This window comes from Quercus robur, chromosome 3 (assembly GCF_932294415.1).
Source record: "Quercus robur chromosome 3, dhQueRobu3.1, whole genome shotgun sequence".
Lineage (NCBI taxonomy): Eukaryota > Viridiplantae > Streptophyta > Magnoliopsida > Fagales > Fagaceae > Quercus > Quercus robur.
In genome coordinates, this window is record NC_065536.1 from 9,773,949 (window position 1) to 9,794,180 (window position 20,232).

Consider the following 20,232-nt stretch of genomic DNA (forward strand, 5'->3'; position numbering starts at 1 on the left):
ATCTCTCTCTCCCTCACTAGGAGATCCTTTCTCCTTTTCTCCCTCTCTCTCATTACCACCCCCATACCGATTCATTTTTCCTCACCATACCCATACCCATACCCATTCCGATTTTGGTTGGTAAGTTATTTATATGATTTTTTGTTTTGATTAATGTGAAATTTTGGGTTTGGATTTGGATACTTAACATCTAGGTTATTTATTTAATTTTCAGTTTTGATTTTTGTGAAATTTGGGTTTGGATTTTGCGGTAGATACTTTATTTAATTTTTATTTTATGATTTTTATGAAATTTGGGTTTGGATTTGGTGAGTGCAGATGACATTGTTGCTTGGATAGTGCATATTGTTGCTGCCATCCTTAAGAGTTTCCAAATTTCTGCCTTCAGGTTAGATTGTTATTGCTGATTAGGATTATAGCTTTTACGAGAGAATTGTATATCTCATTAGGCCCATTTGCTTGTCTATTAGGAGCTTAGAACTTACAAGTTTATATGAAATAGTTATCTCATATATTTATAGTGCTTGCGTACCATTACAAATTACTAAATTATATGCATATAAAAAAGCACTTAGTAGTTTGCTATTGAAGAAACAAATTACATAGTCTTTTTTCAGTTATGTATTTTGGTTGATTGGTTATGATTAAGGTTTTTCGGTTAGGAATGGTTTTGTTTAATTAGTTTAAATAGATGGATTAGATTTAGTTTTGATTAAGGGATTTTGGTTAGAAGTTTTGTTTACGTTAGCTGGCTTGGCATAAATTGGTTTTAGGTATCTAGAAATTTCCATATAAGGAAGTAATCTCCCAGCCTTTATCGGACTATTCCACTCCCAATTAATAGGACACCTCAGAATTCCCATGGACTGATAGCATAGAGAATGGAACATTGGATGTTTCTATATTAAAACTCAAAATAAAATTTCAAATTAATAGAAGAGCAATTCATTGTAAAAGTTACCAAATGACAATTTCCTTTTTGATTCGAATAAGAACCAACTCGTTTACAAAAAAAAATGGCAGCAAGCCGTCATCATTCTTTCTTGCCAACGTTTTTTAGCAAATTGCACAGAAGGAATACATAAAACCGTTTATAGAATGTCATGTTATTTGCATCATTGCTTCATTTTTAATGTAAGTTTCCAATACACGTGGTATATACACAAGACTGAAACCACTCAAATGGTGCTGCATATTTCTGCTGCTTATAGGGCCTCGTATAGAACTCGGTGCTCCAAAAGTTCTGATAAAATGCTCCTCATTTTATCAACTGAAATGGGTTTCTGTATTACTCCATTTATACCAACCCTCATACAGTTCTCCTTGGTAACCTTGTCTGTGTTTCCAGTAAGTGCTACTATAAGTGGCTTTTCATGACGTCTTGCGAATTTTTCACGTATAGTGACAGCAAGCTCAAAACCATCTATACCAGGCATGCACACATCCAAGAACACCACCTGGTGTTCATGAGAAACAACATGCAAGCACTCCTCGCTTGAGCTTACAGTTGACACATCACATCCCAAGTGCTCAAGTAGCCCCTTTGTCACCATCCTGCTAACCCTGTATAACACAAATAAAATTCAACATTCAGTAATGTGATTGAAATTGCTAACAGTAGTTCCATTGAACTTGAAATGAAATATTGAAATGATAGTAATTATCACTAAATGTAAACACATTTTAAACTAGAAGTGCCACACCATCCCATTGTTTGTAATTTCAATATACAATTTAGACTTCTTACAGTCTAAGTCCAATGTAGACAAGTTGTCTAGTTCAGACTTTGTCAAGATTACTTAAATTAAAATCCCAGTTTTCAAGAACTTCAACCAACACAACACAATAAAGCAGTAGACTAAAGCAAATTGTAGCTGTTTTTAAGCATTTCAAGTGCCAGGGCTTTAAGTCCAAATTTTTATGCACGATCAGTGGTGTAATTAAGTAAATAAAGACTTACATACACAACAAGAGAGAGAGAGAGAGAGAGAGAGAGAGAGAGAGAGAGAGAGAGAGAGAGAGAGAGCTGATATTAATGGAAATTTGGAAAGTGGTAAATGGTAACTATATTTTCCTTAACCTAATTAGCAAGCCTTGCCCTAAAAAGAATGCCATCCTTATTAAAGCCTTCTCCCTTGTCAATGTTGGAGATGCCAGGTTTTGCCAATTGTTGTTGTTTATATTATGACTTCTATCAGTTTGCCTGGTGGCAACTTGGAATTTATGTTCTTTAGATGACCTGCCTTACCTGCTAGATGTCCAGCTGCAAAAGGAAGAGGTTAGGCTAACTTCATTGGAGACATTTTGTTAACTCAAAGTCTGAGCTAACTTGGATTTCATGTTCTTTAGATGCCCGCCTTGCCTTGGTTGGAGACATTTTGCAAGCTCAAGGCCTGAGCTAGAGGTCAAATATGACACATCCCAAGTGATTCAGGATTAGTTAGAGCCCAGTTACCAGAACATCTGATCTCAAGTGTGATTCTGTTTATAGTGTGTTCAAAGTCAAACAGAAACATAGATGAACTAACAGAAATGCCATGGGAAATGTTTTGGAGACAAAAAGACATCATTTCAGTATCTCCAAGAAATTTCACAAATTTTGGCAAATATTAAACCAATGCATTTTGCTTAATTCTCAAAATCAGATTAAATCCCAGCCTCTCATTTCCCAAGCTGTTTCTACTCATCAAAAAAAAAAAAATAAAAAAAGAGCCATTTTTATTAACTGTTTCAAGGATTGTAACCATAGATTAAACGTTGTTGTATTCCAGCCTGTCTATACCTCACTAAGTGAGTAAATAATTTATAAACCCCTAATAAGATAGTGGTACATGTTAGAAAATTTTTTTTTTTTTTTAAATTTCGTATAAGACTCCTATACCTTCAATATAAGAACTATGGTTAAATGATTAAATTCACTATTTTCTAATAGCTTAAGTTTTGGGGAGAACTGGCAATTTAACATGGTATCATGGCAGGAGATTCTGATTCTACCTTCTATTTAAAATGTTAAAAATCCCACTTGTTGGGCCCCATTTATTAAGGGGGAGTTTAGACTCATATGAGAGAAGGGGGGGGGGGGGGGTTAAAACTATTGTTAAATGATTAAATTTACCATTTTCTAATAACTTGAAGCTTTTGGGAGAAATGGTAATTGAACACTCAACAACCAAGTATAAGAATTTATTATTTAATAATAAACGTCATATTCGCATGCATGATTATTATGGGTATAATTATTGATAAAGTGAGACATATGATGTTGACATAGATTTTGTGAGGGCATCAATTTAGAAAAATCATACCGGTGGTTAATGAACCAAAGGCAAGGAACCCAATAGTCTCTAAAAGGAGATAGTATATAGCAAAAATTTCTATGGGGGTTGGACTTTAATGAAACTTGGCTGGTGACATTTTTCAAACTACATATATACACATGTATTAAGAGTTTTTAGAAATTGTTTTGAAGTAGAGGCTCATGTGGAATATTGAATGGAGGAAGGAAAAATATGAGAAATTGTAGGTGCAGACCTCACTTGTAATTTTCAAATCTTCAAGGGTCAATTGAATGATTTGATTACGGAAAAGAGTTTACAAGTTTATGTCAATAGCCTTTTAAAGGAAATGATTAATTTTTATAGCTAAAGATTAATATCACTAAGGATCCCACATTCAATCTCTCTATAAGGTTTTTACCTAAAGTCTTATAAATAAGACAAACCACAACCTAGTTGGCCACCAAAACTATTTTGGGAAACTGCACCTATCCACAAAACACTAAAGAAAAAGAGAAAGAGTAACATAAATACATTGGGAGACAACGCACTTCGATTGCTAAGAGAGGTATGCATTATGTCCTTATCAAAATCCAGGATTACGTGGTCTAATGATCTTAGAACCAATTAAATGACATTTTGTTTGGTATTATTTCGCAACCATAGATACAATTCCAGGACTAAGTACAAAAGATGGCAAAGTTACTGACCCGTTATCATCCATGACAAGAACTTTCAGCCCTGAAAAATTTGTCTGACCATGATTTGCTGGTACTTTGGGTGTGAAGGGAAGCTTAGATTCATTTGATCGCTCTGGAATTCCAAGTTTTACAATGAAAGTGGCAGTACATCCCTTGGCAAGGCCGTCACTTTCAAGCCAGATATGTCCCTCCATAAGATTTACAAACCTGATCACATCATAGGAAAGGAAAAAGAATTACAGCTGCATCTTTATATGAAAATAGTCTTTTCAAATCTAGTCCACAAAAACTGCAATACAAAAAAAACAGGCAGAGACACCTGCATATACTGAATGTATAGCCTAACAAAACCAAACCAAAGCTAAACATCTAACAACAAAAGATTTAAGTACCTCTTACAAATTGCAAGGCCAAGTCCGTTGCCACCAGAATTTCTAGTTGCTGATGATTGACTTTGATATTTAAAACACATAAAAAAAAAGTAATTAAGAAATTTACTTATTATGTGGTTGTCATGACATCAATCACAATTATTATGATGTCATTTTTTTTTTTTGAGAAGAATTATCATGTCAATTTGTAAGCATTTTGTAATAAAATTGATATAAAAAAAATTGTTTCTTTCATTCAAAAATTAATTTATTTACTTGTTGATATGAAATCAATCAATACTATTTAATACATTAGTTTCTTTTTTCTTTTTCTTTTTTTATGTTCCTAAATTACCCTTTAATCTCATGTTTGATAGTAAGTTTATCAAAGCCCTTCATTGTATTGTGGTATTTGTAACTAAGCATTATTCTGTGTGTGATCTTCTTCCAAAAAATAAAAATAAATAAAAAAACTGCGTGTGTTCAAAACTGTAACCTTAAAAATAAAATCCTAAGTCTAAAAAGCTTTGTGTTCATATTGGTCTCTTTTGGTTTACTCTTTCATCTTTTACTGAATTCTCATTGTACAAATTGGCTTTAGTTGCTCTAACTCATACCTATATATTTAAGCATATTGTGTGTTCAATTTTGAAACTAACTGCTTATCATTCTTCTTCAGTATGACTGCTGTAAATGCTGGACCCATTGACGACTCGGTGTTGTCACAGCAGGCGACGCATCGGTCCGAAGCTATTTGGAATGGGCGGGTAAAACACTCAACTAAATATTTACTTGTGCACATGCATTTAATCCATACAATGTACACGTATTTGCATATACTATATTAATCCATAACGAGATGTTATGTGCAGGATCCAGGGTCCATTACCTGCCGTAGTCGTAGTTCAGAGTTCTCCAAGCAACCTCCAATGGTGGACGACCGAGTGAGGAACATCATCACCACAGTTGGTTTGGAGGGACTCCTGTGGGTCCCGGGTAGAGAGATTGACAATGGCCTCATAACGGCCTTAGTGGAGCGATGGCGGCCCGAGACTCACACCTTTCACATGCCACATGGTGAGGTGACCATCACATTGCAGGATGTGGAGGTTCTTCTCGGGCTTCCTGTTGATGGTGAGGCTATAACAGGGAGCACACAAAAAACTTGGGTGGATGTGTGCCGGGACTTCCTTGGCTTTCGACCTGTAACTCAAAACAACCATAAGCAACTTGATGGGCAGAGGATTCTCATCAACCGCCTTTTGGAGGAAGTTGCTAACCCATTGCCGCCTGATGCTGAAGAGGATCAGCTGCATAAGTACGCACGATGCTACATCCTAGCGCTATTGGGGGACACAATATTCATGGACAAATCCGGCGATAGGGTGCATCTAATGTGGGTGCAGCAGTTGGAAGACCTTCACAACCCACGGAGGTACAGTTGGGGAAGTGCTTGCCTTGCATGGTTGTATCGAGAGCTATGCAGGGCAAGCGAGGACACCAGTCAGATTGGTGGGTGCTTGCTGTTGCTCCAGTACTGGGCATGGGCCAGGTTCCCCTATTTGTGCCCGACAGTTGAGCGAGGCCCGCCAGTGGGTGCTTACGGTCCTCCAGTACGTGGTCCACTATCCCTGAAGTAAGTCTCTACCTCATACTGCTATAACATACTGTCTTCACCAAAGCACGAGTCTTATATTATGTTTTGAGTTCTTTTTCTATTTGGTTCTAACTTCTTCTTGAGTATTTTTATTTGCTATTTGAAGTCCTAGTCTCTTTAGGTTATTTATAAAGGCTTTATTGTAATCAGTAACACTCATAGAGAGAGTGAATTTTAAAAGAATGATGACAGCCACGAGTCTCTTTTTCTTTATTTTTCTGTTCACAGCCACCGAAATCTTTATTTTTCTCCTTTGTTTCATCCCAATCATGAACTACACAGAAACATTGGGGTCCAATAACACTTATCATTCCGGATTGATCATTACCCACTCCACAATCATGTAACTTGATTTTATTTATTGATTTTAAAGGCTTCTAGCAATTTTTTATGTCAACATAACAACATTTTAAACCGAGGTCCAATGTAGAATTTTATGTTAATCTACTATAATTTTGTGACTTTCAATATAGCTGGTTTGTGCTTTGTCTTTTAAAAGGGCCGTTTCTTATTCCAGTGATATTATTAATTAGTTTAATATCTTTAAGATTATCTCAGTAGTTATATATGATTACATTATCTTAGTTTTAACAGACTCATAAGTTTTATATTGATATTGATATTATTAATTAGTTTAATATCTTAGTTTTAACATCCAATTAACATTAATTGCTACGTTTCAGCTTTTAGTATTATATTGATATTTAATATCTGTGATTACATTATAGTTTTAAGATTATCTCAGTACTTATTGATCCATTCTTCTTGATTGTAGGTGGTTGTGGGTCCCAAACAAGAAAAATAGGCCCGCCCACATTTTCAGGGACAGGTATCGCGAGCAACTAGCTTCCATGTTGCCAGACCAGGTATGAAAATGCCTTCTTTTACGCTTTTACGAACATCCATATAGGTTTTGTGAACTTTGAAATATAAACATTGTTCGCTAATGTGTTGTGTACTTTTTTTTGGCTATTGTAGGTGGTGTGGCAGCCATATGAAGCTCATTTTGACGACCTCCCGCCGTGGTGTGTTGCAGGGAGGGCCGTATGGACGGCAACGGTGCCGCTTGTATGTTTCCACCTAGTAGAGAAACATACACCGGATCGTGTTGTTCGTCAATTCGGGATGATCCAAGAAATTCCCGAAGCTGTTAACACTGACAGAGTGCTTCATGGCATTGATTTGAGGGGGAAGATCGGTGTTAATTGGATGCAGAAACATGCTGTGCATATCCTTGAGTGGGGTAATCGCGTTTATCGGCGTTGTGAAGCAGTGCTTGGTGATATGCCTCCAGAGCACGAGTACCACGACTGGTTCAAAAGGGTGACTCGGAGGTTCATCGATAGGCCTGGTGCTGTAGTGACTCTGCTGGTAACTTCTCTATTTCTAACCCAAGTTACCGTGTTTCTTACCATGAAACCACTGTTTAGAGAGCATGATGTTTGCCTCGTGTATTTTTTGCTTAGCACTTCATCTCCCTTTAATTTGCAATTTTTAGTAGCAGAACCAACATTTATTTTATTATCAATTCGCATTGTTGATTTCGTATTGCAGGTCTAATATGTGTGGTCTTTTCATGTGCAGATTGAAGGATACGTCTGTTTGTTGAGGCGTCATCCAGTGGGCACGGAGGACCACAATGACATTACTGAGGTGCTGACGGCAGTGCAGGCGATGGCACGTGTCCAACCTCCTATCCCTGAGGCCTCGATTGAGGAGGCAGCTATGCCTACCGGCCCAAGCACGAGCACAGCTCCGGCCGGATGTCAATCCCGTCCGCCTGTTGCTACCCCTCAGCTTCTCCCTACTCCCGATCCCTCTGCATCCACCCCACATGCATCCGCCAGCCCCACCATCCCTTCATCCACCCCACATCCATCCCCTACCGTCACCATCTCTTCACCCAACCCACATTCAGCTCCTACGCCCACCATCCCTTCACCTAGCCCACATCCAGCCCCTACGCCCACCATCCCTTCACCTAGCCCACATCCAGCCCCTACGCCCACCATCCCTTCACCCACCCCCCATCCATCTCCTTGCCCCACCATCCCTCCATCCACCCCACTTCCTTGTTCTGGCTCTGACGTCCGTCCACCCACCCCACAGTCATTTCTTCAGCTGTCACCCATTCCATCCTTTGACCTGGGTACCCCACCTGACATGCAGCAGGAGCCACCCTCCCATAGTTCGTTTAGTACCCCTTCTTCAGCCATTGACCCACCCCATGTTCAGGCTGAGCAGGCGGTTGGGTTACCTACAGAGGTTGAAGGTCGGCCTAAACGCATATCAAAGGCACCTCCGTTTGGGACAGGGGGGCACAAACATGGACACAATGTTGGCCCCGAGGCATCTGACGAAGGACATGCAAGACCTCCTCCTCATTATACGAGATGGCGTAAGATTCAAAAAAGGTATCTGAAAGCTTAATGTGAAACAACACACTTTATTCCATTATTATTTCTCTTTTCACATTTCAATAAGATTATTTTTGTTTTCAATATGGTTTGAACGTACATTATTGGAACTAGGTGAATGCCTCAAATAAGGACATTAGCTGGAGGTAGATATTCCAACAAGGATATGGTTCTTAAATGTGACAATGGAGGTAACCCAACATGTGTTGGTTGTTAAATGCTTTTGTTGCAATTTTATTCCTTGCATCATTTGTTATTTTAATCTACATATAATTTTATTCTGAAGATGATTGTTTTAGCGACGAGTTTGAAGAAGATGAAGAAACAATGTTTCTTGTTAAGGCGAGATCACGGAAAAGAATTAGGAATTTCGATAGTGTGATGGTTCTTAACTGTAACCTTAAGCTACATGTCAAATTAAGTATTTATGTGTGGAGTATTTGATTCATGAATTATTTGTAGAGAGGAATGACTTGTTTGATTTGAGATTTTTGTTAAAAAGAATTTCATTGCTGAATTTGCTATTCGTTCTGTTGCAGGCGACAGTTGGAGCTTGTAACATACCGGAACCTAATTCTTGGAAAGTTGTTGAGCATACCAAATGGAAGAGGTTTGTGCTCTTAAGCTCTCCTGTGCTGTCATTTCATATGCCAATGTGTATGTGTTAAACACAAATTTGTGCTTATTTTTGCACTTGTAGCACAATATTTTAATTTGTGTATTCTAAAATGAGTTGGTGATATTTGGAAACGGCATAAAGGATTGTCAGACCTTAGAACACATACATGAGCTGATGAGCCTAGGTTTTGAGCTTTGCTTAGGGAACCCATTGCATTAGCTAGTTGCTAGGGAATGGGATTTTTGAAAGTTATCTTGTTGAGTACCTTTTTTTTTTTTTTTTTTTTTTTTTTTTTTTGTAGCTTCTTATAATGAACACATGCTATTAGGAAAAAAGTGGTCTTGAAGCCTTAGGATGAGGAAAGCTGAAAAGTGGTTGAGGGAGAAGTTTGAAATGTTAGCATTTAAAAAATTGTGAAGTTACCACTTATCAAAAAAAAAAAAAAAAAAAAAATTGGGCAGTTACCGAATCATTTTATATTTTCTGTGGAGAGTTGGATATGAGTTTGCTGGATGTGGAGGAATTTGGTTAAATATGATGATGATGATGTTATTAATGAATGGGATCCTTGTTACATCATTGGTGATATGGCACATGGTATACTTGCGGACTTTATTTGATATCTGCGGCCTTTGCTGGATTTGGTTTTCTCAAGGGTTTTATTATTTATGCAGCTGGAGCGGGCTTGGAAACACGTCTCCCACAGAAGCTATGCGTCTCTTTGTGAAAATATTGGAGGTCCATGCAATTAAGATTTTTTAGGGGCGTTTTCTTGTAATGTCGTGTAGAAACTTGGGTAATTGATTTTTTTATATTTTCCTTTTGTGTAGGAAGATGATCCAAGTTGGTATTCAAGAGCTTCTAACTTTGTTGCAGAGCCTGTAGTAGATGTGCAAATGAATGTGAGTATCATGGAACTTGTTTATATTGTGTAGTTCCTTCTTCTTCTTCCTCTATTTTTGATTGACTTAATCAATGTCAGTTAAGAATTTCATCTTCATATTTTGTCATAATAGATAACTGTACAGAACAATGTGAAAAAAATCTCTGCCGATAACCATATAACCACTCTGATATCTGCTCCACCATTACCATTTATGCTTCATCACTACCATTGCTGTTACCCATCACTATTACTTCTATTCTGCTGCTGTTGCTGGCACTGTATTATGGCAAATACACCATCTTTTTTACATTGATGCTACTAGCAAGGCACCATAAATTTACAAAAAAGCATTGCGACGAAAGTGACGATGTCTCACTTAAGCCTCCATTATCATACCACTGTCACTATACCACTGCCTATCCAATCACTGCTGTTGCACTGGCATTCCCTGATTTCGACCCTCCTACCACCACCACTACACGGTTATCTTGAATTACATAACCAACATCACATTTCATCTATTTTTAATCCTCTGCCTTATTTTTTGTTGGTAAATTATCTATGCATTAAGTGGATCACTCAATACATTCATGTTTCTTCTGCTTTTGAAAAGGCCACTAAAAAAAGGAAATATTCTTGTTCTCTTATGTATCTGTTCTTGTTTGCTCTCACACTCCACTACTTACCAAAAAATAAAATAAAATGCTCTCATACTCCACTATGCGTCTGTTTTTAAAATTGGGATTGGAAAAGAGGGAGCTCTAAGTGATCAAAGTCTTGTGTTCTTGAGAGCCATAGGTGTAATAATTATACCTTAATTCTGCATGTATAGCATCCAGCTCTTTTTCATCTTTGTTCTTACTATGATTATTGTGTTTTTCACTTTTTCTTCGTCTTTTTGCATAATTTTTTGGATGGTTCATAGCATAATTCAAAAGTTGAGCCAGTGGTTGAGAATGGGAATTCGTTTCCTGAGACAAAGACTATTTCCACTGAAAATGGGAGCCTGACAGAAACTCAGGATAAAGATATTGTTGTGGAAGGCCTTGGCTCAGTTGCCATGTATGATCAATGGATTGCACCTCCAATATCTGGTCAACGCCCAAAAGCCCGATATGAGGTATTGCTATTTATTTATTTATTTATTTGTTATAGTATGAATTTGTTTCTGGCCTTTTCTTCTATTCTCTGAACAAAGCATTGGTCACATATTTTCAGCATGCTGCAGCAGTTGTGCAAGACAAGATGTACATATATGGCGGAAACCACAATGGTCGTTACCTTAATGATATTCATGTAAGAAAATTTTCTTTACATATACATGTGTTGATGGCCTCATGCGATATAGAAATAACATCTCCCATTTTGTTTTGCTCCTCGGGCTATCGCTAGGGCACTGCCTTTTTGGTTGTTGTCTCCTGTTTACTTGGTATTTGAATTGGTCTCCTTTGCTTTCATTAGTTCTCTGTTTTTCTTTTTATACGTTCGATAAGTAGTTACTCATTCACAAAAAACAAAGGAACAATAAATAGAAAGTAAAAGTAAGAGTTATTCTGGGCAACTTTAAATATTTAGCATTGTGCTTTTGTGATTCTGAGCTTTATTTTCTTCTGTGTTCATTTTTTAGATGGAATCTTGGTTTTACATTTAAACTCTTTTTGTTTTTTGCCTTTGCATTGATGTGGTTACGGATTTTTCCACCTTCCCTAACTTGAGTAATAATGCAGGTACTGGATTTGAGAAGTTGGACTTGGTCAAAGATTGAGGCAAAGTCTGGGGCTGAGTCCCTGGAGTCACCGTCTCCAGTAACGTTTGCTCCTTGTGCTGGTCATTCCTTGGTTAGTAAAGAGCAGTTTTATGTTTTCATTATGTGGACTTCTTCAAGAAAGTTTTTCTCAGTAATATATGAACTTTTGCATATTATCTATTTGTTTCTACTGGCATGTGTTGTAAGTTGTAACATTTTTTGTATTGGTAATGAATTCTTTTAAGTGGTGATGAAATTATAATCTTGCGTTATTTCTGTAGATACCATGGGAGAATAAGCTTCTGTCTATTGCTGGACATACAAAGGATCCAGCTGAAAGTATACAAGGTATAAGTCAATATCATTTACCTATCAAAAAAAGTCAATATCATTTACTGCCTTTTGATTTATTTGAGTTTGTGAACTTTGTGGAAATATCGTACTTATAAAAGTGGAAAAACCGTGGAAAGTTTTAAGTTAGAGAAACATTTATGACCAGAAAATGGAACATTCTGCTCATCATACCATTTCTAAACGGTTCTTCATTCTCATGACTTTTAATTGAAACATTATTTTTTTTGCTCAAATATATTATTATCCTACTAGGTTATGCCTGCTCAATTTTGTACTTCCAATGTTGATTTTGTTAAAATATGCAGGTGGAGATTAAGACCCGTGAATTTTTTCAAGGCTATATGGAAGGTAGAACATACTATAACTTTTGGACTGAGATGCTTAAACTAAAGGACTGGCCCCCCTCTAACAAGTTCGAGGATTTTTTGCCCCATCATTGTGATGAATTTATCCGTGCATTGCCATTTCAAGAGTACACAGATCCTAGGTCAGGCCTCCTTAACTTAGCTGTCAAGTTGCCTCCTGCTGTGTTGAAACCAGACCTGGGTCCAAAAACATATATCGGATATGGGCTCGCAAAGGAGCTTGGAAGAGGGGACTCTGTAACTAAGCTTCATTGTGATATGTCAGATGCGGTATGTTATAACAATATGACTTGTAGCACGTGACATTGCATTTCAAACTGTCATAGACTTTGGGATATAAAAAGTGCAATTTAGTTATATTTTGGAGTCAACGAACAGTTTTTGTTGGCTTTTTGCGCATGCACAAATATTTTCAAAACTATCAATATTTTTTCCTGCTAATTTTTTTCCTTTTAACAATTTCAAATCTGGTTATTGAAATTAATATTTAGAATTCTTTTTTAAAATATATAGAAACTCTGTTATAAGGCTTGCTTAGCTGTAACTGTGTGTAAACAGAGTAACTTAAAATTAAAAAATGCAGTGTATTTGGTGAAGACTGTAAGCATTGGTCAATTTTGATTTAAAACTTCCTAACAATGTCTGAACATGTGAATATTGGGCTCTTAGAAACATTATAGATGTGAATAATCATTTTTGAGGATATGTCCTTTTTGGCCATGTAGTCAATAATTTTGTATTCTTTTAAGTTAATGGTCCAAATTGTGTTATTTGGTAATTGTTTATACTCTACAATTGCTACATGTGATAAAATACAATTTCCTTATAGAAATGGGATGTGGAAAAAATTTTCCTTTATTTTTTTTTTTATTTTTGGTACTATGAAAGCAACATTGTTACATGTTTTTTCCAATGTTGATTAATGCAGGTGAATATTTTGACACATACAGCAGAAGTAGTGTTGAGTGACAAGCAGCGCTCAGCAATTGCAACCTTAAAAGAAAGGCATAGGGCCCAAGATTGGAAGGAGCGTCTAGATCGAGAGGAGTTAAGTTGTCCAACTGAAAAACTTGTTCATAGCAACGGTGAGGACATGGAGGTCCTAGAAATTGCAGATATGAGCAAGCATCCATCTGTTTTTGATGGTAAAATTGAGATGTCAAAAAGTGACATAGAAGGGGCTACTTGTCCTGGTTTCTCCACAGAACAAGAAACAGAAGAAACAGGCAGTGCTTTATGGGACATTTTTCGGAGGGAAGATGTTCCTCAATTAGAGCAATATCTTAGAAACCATGCAAACGAATTTAGGCACACCTATTGTTCACCTGTTGAACAGGTAACTTATTAGCAAGTTAAGCTTCTGATTAGCCATGTCTCATGTGCAGTCTCTGATAGATAATGCTTTTTTAGGTTGTCCACCCAATTCATGACCAATCCTTTTATTTAACTTTGGAGCACAAAAGGAAGCTAAAGGAAGAATTTGGTGAGTATGATAAAAATGCAATAATATTTTAGTGATACCCTTGCATGATTATTTACACAATTACTTCACTTTTGTAGGTGTTGAACCGTGGACCTTTGTGCAAAGGCTTGGGGAAGCAGTATTTATACCTGCTGGATGCCCGCACCAAGTTAGGAATCTCAAGGTAATAAAAGAATACTAGTACTAGTAATAATAATTGCAAAAGTTCACCTTCTCACATAGCCTTGCATTTTCAGCTGCTAGGACTTTTTCCTGAAGAAAAATTAGAAAATAGAACATATACTAGTCAGCAACAACTGAAGAATTCTGTTAAGAAAAAACTTATGGTGCTGCAATATTTCAGTGCCAGGAACTCAACAAAAAAAAAAAAAAAACAGGGAAAATTCTTTCTACGCAACTTGAAATCACCTTGTTGGGCCTACATATCAATCAATTTCAAACTTTACCTTTTCCTTTAGTTGCTCAATTTGTTCCTTGATAAATGTACGGCTGAAAGTATAGACCAAGATAAAGCATGTTAAACTACCATTTAGTAAAATATCACCTTTAAGTTAGGGATTTTATAATTAACCTTTCTAGCTCTAATGCTGCTTACGCTCCTCTCTAACTGTTCTTCTATCTGTTGGAGTTCTTCAAGGGAGCATGTTCCTAGACCTTGTCCTACGAGTCTCCTGAGGTGTATATATCTCACAGACTACTGTATGACTCTTTGTAGGTGGGGATTCAATCACATGCAGTGGATATTAGTGCAGCTACTTGAACGTGAGAGGTAGGGTCCAAGGAAACTGATGAAAAGGCTGATGAGGTTCTAAAGTGGGATATTTTGGATTGTTGGACGCCAGAAAATCATTACGGATGGACTGAATCTGAGTGTTAAACATGTTGGGTTTAGACCATCGGTAATGATTTTCTGGAGTCTAACAATCCAGAATATTCCACTTTAGAACCTCATCAGCCTTTTCATCGGTTTCCTTGGACCCTACCTCTCACGTTCAAGTAGCTGCACTAATGTTGGAGCTAATCTGAATGAAGGTTTTGAAACCTTAATTAAATAAAAAGGTATGCTTGTTTCCCAAATATTGCAACCTTGAATTAGCATAACGAGATTTTTATCAGAAAAACAAACTCAATTTATATTTATACAGCCGTAGGTTCAAAATTTTTGTAGGCTTTTAATGTGGGTGGCTGATAAATGTACCTTGATTTTAACTGAAGGAGATTCAGCTAAGGCTCTTGCAGTAAGTTGTTGTGTCACTGTGCAGAGTTTTTTAGCATTAAAGTTACCTCTATTGGGTTTCACTTTGTATGATTTTCGACTTTATTCATTGTATTACAGTTGTCATGAGGTCTATATGGACAGGTGCTACGATCTTTTAGAGCTCAAGGGGAAGGAAATTGCAGTTTTGGATGATAAAAACGGGCAAATTCATCTCCGCGGACTATCTCAGGTCCCTGTGAAGTCGATGTCTGAATTCTATGAGATATTTTCTTGTGGGATTCAGAGGAGGAAAATCGCGCACACCGGGCTTAACGATGTCTCTAGTAGGAGCCATGGGGTGCTAGTGATTGCCGTTTCTACTCCTTGTGGTGATGGCTCTGAGGCTGTTGTTACTGGGAAGCTGAACCTTATAGACTTGGCAGGTTATTTCCTCTTTTAAGTTGTGCAATTACAGGGTCATAGCTCAGCTGTACGTAAGACTAAAAGAGGGGTTTATTTCTGGTCTTTCCCAAATTTTGATTTGTGTAATTCTGCCTGTCATTTAAACAGGTAATGAAGATAATAGAAGGACCTGCAATGAAGGAATTCGTCTCCTAGAGAGTGCCAAGATCAACCAGTCTTTGTTTGCATTGTCCAATGTGATTTATGCACTGAATAATAACAAAACCCGTGTGCCCTATAGAGAAAGCAAATTGACCCGTATATTGCAAGACTCACTTGGTGGGATAAGCCGTGCTTTAATGGTTGCTTGCCTGGTATGGACTTTGTCTCACCAATTATTCCTTATTTTTTTTCTTTTTCTTTTTTCCATTTCATGTTGTTGACCCTGCAATTTTTAAGTGTATTAAAGTTTTTTAAGGGAAATTATTTTCTTTGATAATAGAATCCAGGAGAGTACCAGGAATCTGTTCATACTGTGAGCTTGGCTGCTCGGTCAAGGCACGTATCCAAATTTGTACCTTCATCACATAAGCTAGAGACCCCAAAGGTTAGAATGGACATGGAGGCCAAACTGCTTGCTTGGCTTGACACTAGAGGCAAGACAAAGAGTGCACAACGAATTGGACCATTCAATTCTCCTTTTACGAGCAAAACTCTGGGTTCATTGAGCTCTGTTAAGAAAGCCAGTGTTTATCCCAGCTCTGTGACAGCAAAGGGTAGTACCAAACAAGGTGCTTCTAAGGCAAAAGAAAGGTATGGATGATTGATTGAACCTTTCACAGATTAAGATAAGTAACATTCCGATTGCCTAATTTGTTCATTATATGTGCAGGTTTGATCCCGTGCCTTTCATAAATTTAAACAACAACGAAGGTCTGGCCGATGCTTGCTTGGAGGTAAGAATCTGAAATTGTAAGATGCGCCTTGTACTAACAGCTCATTTACATATAGTTATTAACATTTCAGACATTGAGTAGATAGCTGAAAAACACTTTTTTCCCCTCTTATAAATTTCAGGCTGCTCTGGAGGCACCAAGGGTTCTGAACTTAAAAAGCAGTGAACATTTCTCTGGACCATATGGTGTGAACATTTCTGTTTCTTAAACTTGAAGTGTCTTAAAATAAATAGCTTCATTAAGGATGTTCTTTTCTGCTTCTTGCAGGGGAGGATGTTGTCTTCATTGCCAATGATTGGCACACTGCTCTTCTTCCATGCTACCTAAAAACAAAGTACAAATCAAGGGTACTCTATAAAAATGCCAAGGTAAGGTGTCCTTGCGCTGATCTGGGTTACCTACAGAATTGTGGTCAACTTGGGAATTTCTATTTGTTAGGATCTAACACAGCTTCACAAATGATGGCAGGTTGCTTTTTGCATTCATACCATAGCTTAACAGGGAAGATTCTCCTTCGAAGACTTTTCACTTCTCAATTTGCCTGATCAATTCAAGAGTTCTTTTGACTTTTTTGATGGGTAAGATCTTTTGGAGCTATTCATATTTCCATTTGAACAAGGACTTTCAAATTGATAGGAATTTGATGAACAATTCCTCTTGCTAAGTATTATAAGTATTTGTATTGTGCAGCTATGAGAAGCCAGTGAAAGGAAGGAAAATCAATTGGATGAAGGAAAGTTGGGGTGCCTACCACGAACCTTCTTGGAATGAATCTTAAAATTTTGTATGTGATAGTGGTTGCATCAAAGATGGTTGTTGTTGCTGTTCTGAAACTTGCAACCATTGGCAACGACAGATGCAAACTTTGAACTACATTTGTAGATTCTTTACCCAAAAAAAGAAAAAAAGATTTGTAAACAAATAAAATAAATGGAATGTTAAATTACTAACTTGGTTTCAAACTATTTGGGCTAAATTTAATTTAACACTCAACTACTGTTTGTATAATTGTATCAATAAATTTTTTTTTAGAAATACTATTTGTATCAATTTAATCACTCAGCCGTGGCAAAATCAAGCCAATGTCATCATTAGGTGTGAATTTTTTTAGTAACTTTAATAAAATGGCCACCCTCCAAAAAAAAAAAAAAAATTAATAAAATGGCCAAATTAAAGAGATTTTGGTTTTTATAAATTTGTCACAGTTTTAGTTTTAGTTGGGTCTTGTTAACAGATGCCCTTAGATTATTTGTTACCAAATCATTTTTAAGGACAAAAACTTAGTTAAATTTTTTTTTTTATCAAATGCTTTTAAAAATAGTTCCTAAACCTATACTTTTAGAGCATCGTAAATTTTTCAAGCCATTTAATAGTATCAATTTTGTCCCTCGACTTTCAAATCAATTTCCCCAACTATTAGTTGTATCAATAGTGTTGTTCATACACTTTTAAAACCAATTTCTAAGAATAAAATTAACTTCATTTAAATGTTGAAAGTCGAAATTAGCACATTTATATTAACATTGATGCCAATTTAAAGTTATATATATACACACTATTTGTCAAAGTAATGGGGAAGAATAACGTTTTAGTTAAGGTAAGTAATATTCCTATATGAATGCACTCAATTGTAAATTTGCAGCTGTTTTTTAACTATATATTTTTTTGAAAAGTAATGATATTTTAGCAAGGGAATAGACTATTACATGCACAAGGAGTGCCTTAGGAGTGCCTTTTTGTTAATAAGAGATGGTTTGAAAACAGTTTGAATACATTTTTATCTAATGTTTCATATTGTTTACAATCTTACTATTGAACGGAAATATGTTGTTGACATTGATAAAAATATCGATATCACCAAGATAACTCCATAAACAAGAGTTGCTCTCCATAATGACAGTTATGTGCTTCATTTAATCTTGCCAAGCAAAGTTGATCCATTGGTCAACCTCATGAAAGTTGAAAAGGTTCCAGATTCCACATATGACATGATTGGCGGTCTTGACCAGCAAATTAAAGAGATAAAGGAGGTTTGCCTCGTGTACCCTTTTGAATACATTTTTATCTAATGTTTCATATTGTTTACAATCTTACAATTGAACGGAAATATGTTGTTGACATTGATAAAAATATCGATATCACCAAGATAACTCCATAAACAAGAGTTGCTCTCCATAATGACAGTTATGTGCTTCATTTAATCTTGCCAAGCAAAGTTGATCCATTGGTCAACCTCATGAAAGTTGAAAAGGTTCCAGATTCCACATATGACATGATTGGCGGTCTTGACCAGCAAATTAAAGAGATAAAGGAGGTTTGCCTCGTGTACCCTTTTACTTTCTGCATTTAAACTGGTAGTGGAAATGGTGACAGTGAAGTGCAGCGGACTATGCTGGAGCTTCTCAACCAGCTGGATGGATTTGAAGCATCAAATAAAAAAATGTACATTTCGTGTGTGTTTTCATTATGCAGATTGGGTTGTTTAGTTTTTGGTACTTTTCTTTATTGTGACCTCAACTATTTAAACAGATTCATCTCTTATTGTAAGTATTTGGCAAGCATGTCAAAATAGGCTTCATTCTTGTTAATTCCATAACGACCTATTGCACTGGGCTATTAAAGTCTTCAGAAGTGAAAGATTGTGTGTTTTCTCTGTGCATAATCATATTATCCCTTCTTCCTTTTTTCGTTTATTTTGTTTGCTGCAGGCTGTGTGCACAGAATCTGGGATGTTTGCTCTGAGGGAGAGGAGGGTTGATGTAACACAAGAAGATTTTGAGATGGTAGTGGCAAAGGTAATGAAGAAGGAGACCGAGAAAAACATGTCATTGCGGAAGCTATGGAAGTAGTGTGTCTCCATGTTAATGTTTTGTTTCACTCCACCACCCTGAATATAATTGATCCGTGGCTTTGTTCTTCACACACAGCCAACAGCTTTGTTCTTTGTATGGATATAAAAGCCACATGGGGGTGCCCACACTTTGTTGAAGTTTTTTAAATACCACTGGCATCTCTGTTTATTTTGTTAAATATTCTTATTGTTTTTCTTTATGTAATATGTGTTTTACTTCAAGTATCTGACAAGAATGTCCGTAGACAATGACTGTCAATCTGTTATCAATCTATTGGTTAGACGACCAGAATGATAATTACAAATCTGTGCTTAGTGGACAAGCACATGTGGCTTAGTTTTCTGGGCATGTGTAGTTGTAGCATGAGACATAGCACTCAGGGATCAATCCTACCATGTAGTGGTTGTAAATGAGCTAATTAGAGTTAGAACTTCAATTATATTCAAAATAAAATTAAAAGAACAAGTTTGAACTTTTAATATTCCACTCAATTTTCTTGCTTATAGTTTGTGCATTACAATGTGATATGAAATTATACTGAATGTGTGCTTTTTGTGTATTGTTGGATTGTGAAGACATGAGATGTTGATTTTCTTTTCTTTTTCTTTTTTTTTGGATTTACAGGGTTGGGTTACTTAGATGTTGGCAGTTGAAAAAAAAAAAACCAGATTGTATAATTTTATTTTGTTCATTTCAGTTATATTTTTGGATTTACAAGGTTTACTCTTCGATGTTGGCGGTTTAGTAAAAAATTACCTGAAATTAGTTCTCAAATGGGGTAATAACAAAAAATTGAAAAAAAAATCCCAGTAGAAATGGGGTTACCATAAATGGAAATCAAGTCTAAGACTCGGTTTCTACTTATAGAACTCGCTCGATTTCCATTTATGGAAACCGAGTATAAGATACTCGAGTTCCACTGGGAATTTTTTTTCTTTTTTGGCCGCAG

General features: G+C 36.5%; 6 protein-coding genes across 6 annotated transcripts; 5 read left to right on the top strand and 1 right to left on the bottom strand.

The window, feature by feature from the left end:
* Nucleotides 1-944: 944 nt before the first annotated feature.
* On the bottom strand, nt 945-4,746 carry LOC126719211 (ethylene receptor-like). The gene is made up of 4 exons (XM_050421791.1): nt 4,703-4,746; nt 4,369-4,428; nt 3,986-4,183; nt 945-1,563 (listed from the first exon to the last, which is right to left on the bottom strand). The coding sequence occupies exons 1-4, from the start codon at nt 4,744-4,746 to the stop codon at nt 1,206-1,208; spliced, it is 660 nt and encodes a 219-aa protein (XP_050277748.1). The 3' UTR covers nt 945-1,205.
* Nucleotides 4,747-5,027: 281 nt separating this feature from the next.
* Nucleotides 5,028-8,434, top strand: LOC126719212 (serine/threonine-protein phosphatase 7 long form homolog). The gene is made up of 5 exons (XM_050421792.1): nt 5,028-5,114; nt 5,220-5,983; nt 6,780-6,870; nt 6,983-7,375; nt 7,589-8,434. Exons 1-5 carry the CDS (start codon nt 5,028-5,030, stop codon nt 8,432-8,434), a joined length of 2,181 nt encoding a protein of 726 aa, XP_050277749.1.
* Nucleotides 8,435-8,591: 157 nt separating this feature from the next.
* Nucleotides 8,592-12,137, top strand: LOC126716978 (acyl-CoA-binding domain-containing protein 4-like). Its single transcript, XM_050418058.1, has 8 exons — nt 8,592-8,612; nt 8,961-9,031; nt 9,715-9,778; nt 9,871-9,942; nt 10,852-11,046; nt 11,145-11,222; nt 11,654-11,764; nt 11,955-12,137. Exons 1-8 carry the CDS (start codon nt 8,607-8,609, stop codon nt 12,120-12,122), a joined length of 765 nt encoding a protein of 254 aa, XP_050274015.1. The 5' UTR covers nt 8,592-8,606; the 3' UTR covers nt 12,123-12,137.
* A 132-nt stretch (nt 12,138-12,269) lies between these two features.
* On the top strand, nt 12,270-14,635 carry LOC126719213 (lysine-specific demethylase JMJ29-like). Its single transcript, XM_050421793.1, has 5 exons — nt 12,270-12,662; nt 13,321-13,728; nt 13,803-13,875; nt 13,953-14,038; nt 14,591-14,635. Exons 1-5 carry the CDS (start codon nt 12,327-12,329, stop codon nt 14,633-14,635), a joined length of 948 nt encoding a protein of 315 aa, XP_050277750.1. The 5' UTR covers nt 12,270-12,326.
* A 415-nt stretch (nt 14,636-15,050) lies between these two features.
* LOC126719214 (kinesin-like protein KIN-10B) lies at nt 15,051-17,381 on the top strand. The gene is made up of 8 exons (XM_050421794.1): nt 15,051-15,516; nt 15,644-15,849; nt 15,978-16,288; nt 16,368-16,431; nt 16,553-16,616; nt 16,699-16,799; nt 16,900-17,009; nt 17,122-17,381. Exons 1-7 carry the CDS (start codon nt 15,051-15,053, stop codon nt 16,927-16,929), a joined length of 1,242 nt encoding a protein of 413 aa, XP_050277751.1. The 3' UTR covers nt 16,930-17,009; nt 17,122-17,381.
* Nucleotides 17,382-18,383: 1,002 nt separating this feature from the next.
* On the top strand, nt 18,384-19,280 carry LOC126719215 (26S proteasome regulatory subunit 8 homolog B-like). Its single transcript, XM_050421795.1, has 3 exons — nt 18,384-18,472; nt 18,616-18,745; nt 19,140-19,280. The coding sequence occupies exons 1-3, from the start codon at nt 18,384-18,386 to the stop codon at nt 19,278-19,280; spliced, it is 360 nt and encodes a 119-aa protein (XP_050277752.1).
* The last annotated feature ends 952 nt before the right edge of the window (nt 19,281-20,232 follow it).

Coding starts and splice junctions, on each gene's coding strand:
- LOC126719211 (XM_050421791.1), bottom strand. CDS start 4,746: ATGAAGGGCTTTGATAAACTTACTATCAAACATGAGATTAAAGG. Junction 4,184..4,368: donor GGCCTTGCAATTTGTAAGAG/GTACTTAAATCT, acceptor TGATGTGATCAG/GTTTGTAAATCTTATGGAGG. Junction 1,564..3,985: donor CTTGTCATGGATGATAACGG/GTCAGTAACTTT, acceptor TGTGTTATACAG/GGTTAGCAGGATGGTGACAA.
- LOC126719212 (XM_050421792.1), top strand. CDS start 5,028: ATGACTGCTGTAAATGCTGGACCCATTGACGACTCGGTGTTGTCACAG. Junction 5,984..6,779: donor CGTGGTCCACTATCCCTGAA/GTAAGTCTCTAC, acceptor TCTTGATTGTAG/GTGGTTGTGGGTCCCAAACA. Junction 7,376..7,588: donor GTGCTGTAGTGACTCTGCTG/GTAACTTCTCTA, acceptor TTTCATGTGCAG/ATTGAAGGATACGTCTGTTT.
- LOC126716978 (XM_050418058.1), top strand. Junction 9,032..9,714: donor GAGCATACCAAATGGAAGAG/GTTTGTGCTCTT, acceptor TTATTTATGCAG/CTGGAGCGGGCTTGGAAACA. Junction 11,765..11,954: donor CTTGTGCTGGTCATTCCTTG/GTTAGTAAAGAG, acceptor TTATTTCTGTAG/ATACCATGGGAGAATAAGCT.
- LOC126719213 (XM_050421793.1), top strand. CDS start 12,327: ATGCAGGTGGAGATTAAGACCCGTGAATTTTTTCAAGGCTATATGGAA. Junction 12,663..13,320: donor ATTGTGATATGTCAGATGCG/GTATGTTATAAC, acceptor TGATTAATGCAG/GTGAATATTTTGACACATAC. Junction 14,039..14,590: donor ACCAAGTTAGGAATCTCAAG/GTAATAAAAGAA, acceptor GACTCTTTGTAG/GTGGGGATTCAATCACATGC.
- LOC126719214 (XM_050421794.1), top strand. CDS start 15,051: ATGTGGGTGGCTGATAAATGTACCTTGATTTTAACTGAAGGAGATTCA. Junction 16,289..16,367: donor GCTTCTAAGGCAAAAGAAAG/GTATGGATGATT, acceptor TTATATGTGCAG/GTTTGATCCCGTGCCTTTCA. Junction 16,800..16,899: donor TACTCTATAAAAATGCCAAG/GTAAGGTGTCCT, acceptor AAATGATGGCAG/GTTGCTTTTTGCATTCATAC.
- LOC126719215 (XM_050421795.1), top strand. CDS start 18,384: ATGAAAGTTGAAAAGGTTCCAGATTCCACATATGACATGATTGGCGGT. Junction 18,473..18,615: donor ATAAAGGAGGTTTGCCTCGT/GTACCCTTTTGA, acceptor CCATAATGACAG/TTATGTGCTTCATTTAATCT. Junction 18,746..19,139: donor AAATTAAAGAGATAAAGGAG/GTTTGCCTCGTG, acceptor TGTTTGCTGCAG/GCTGTGTGCACAGAATCTGG.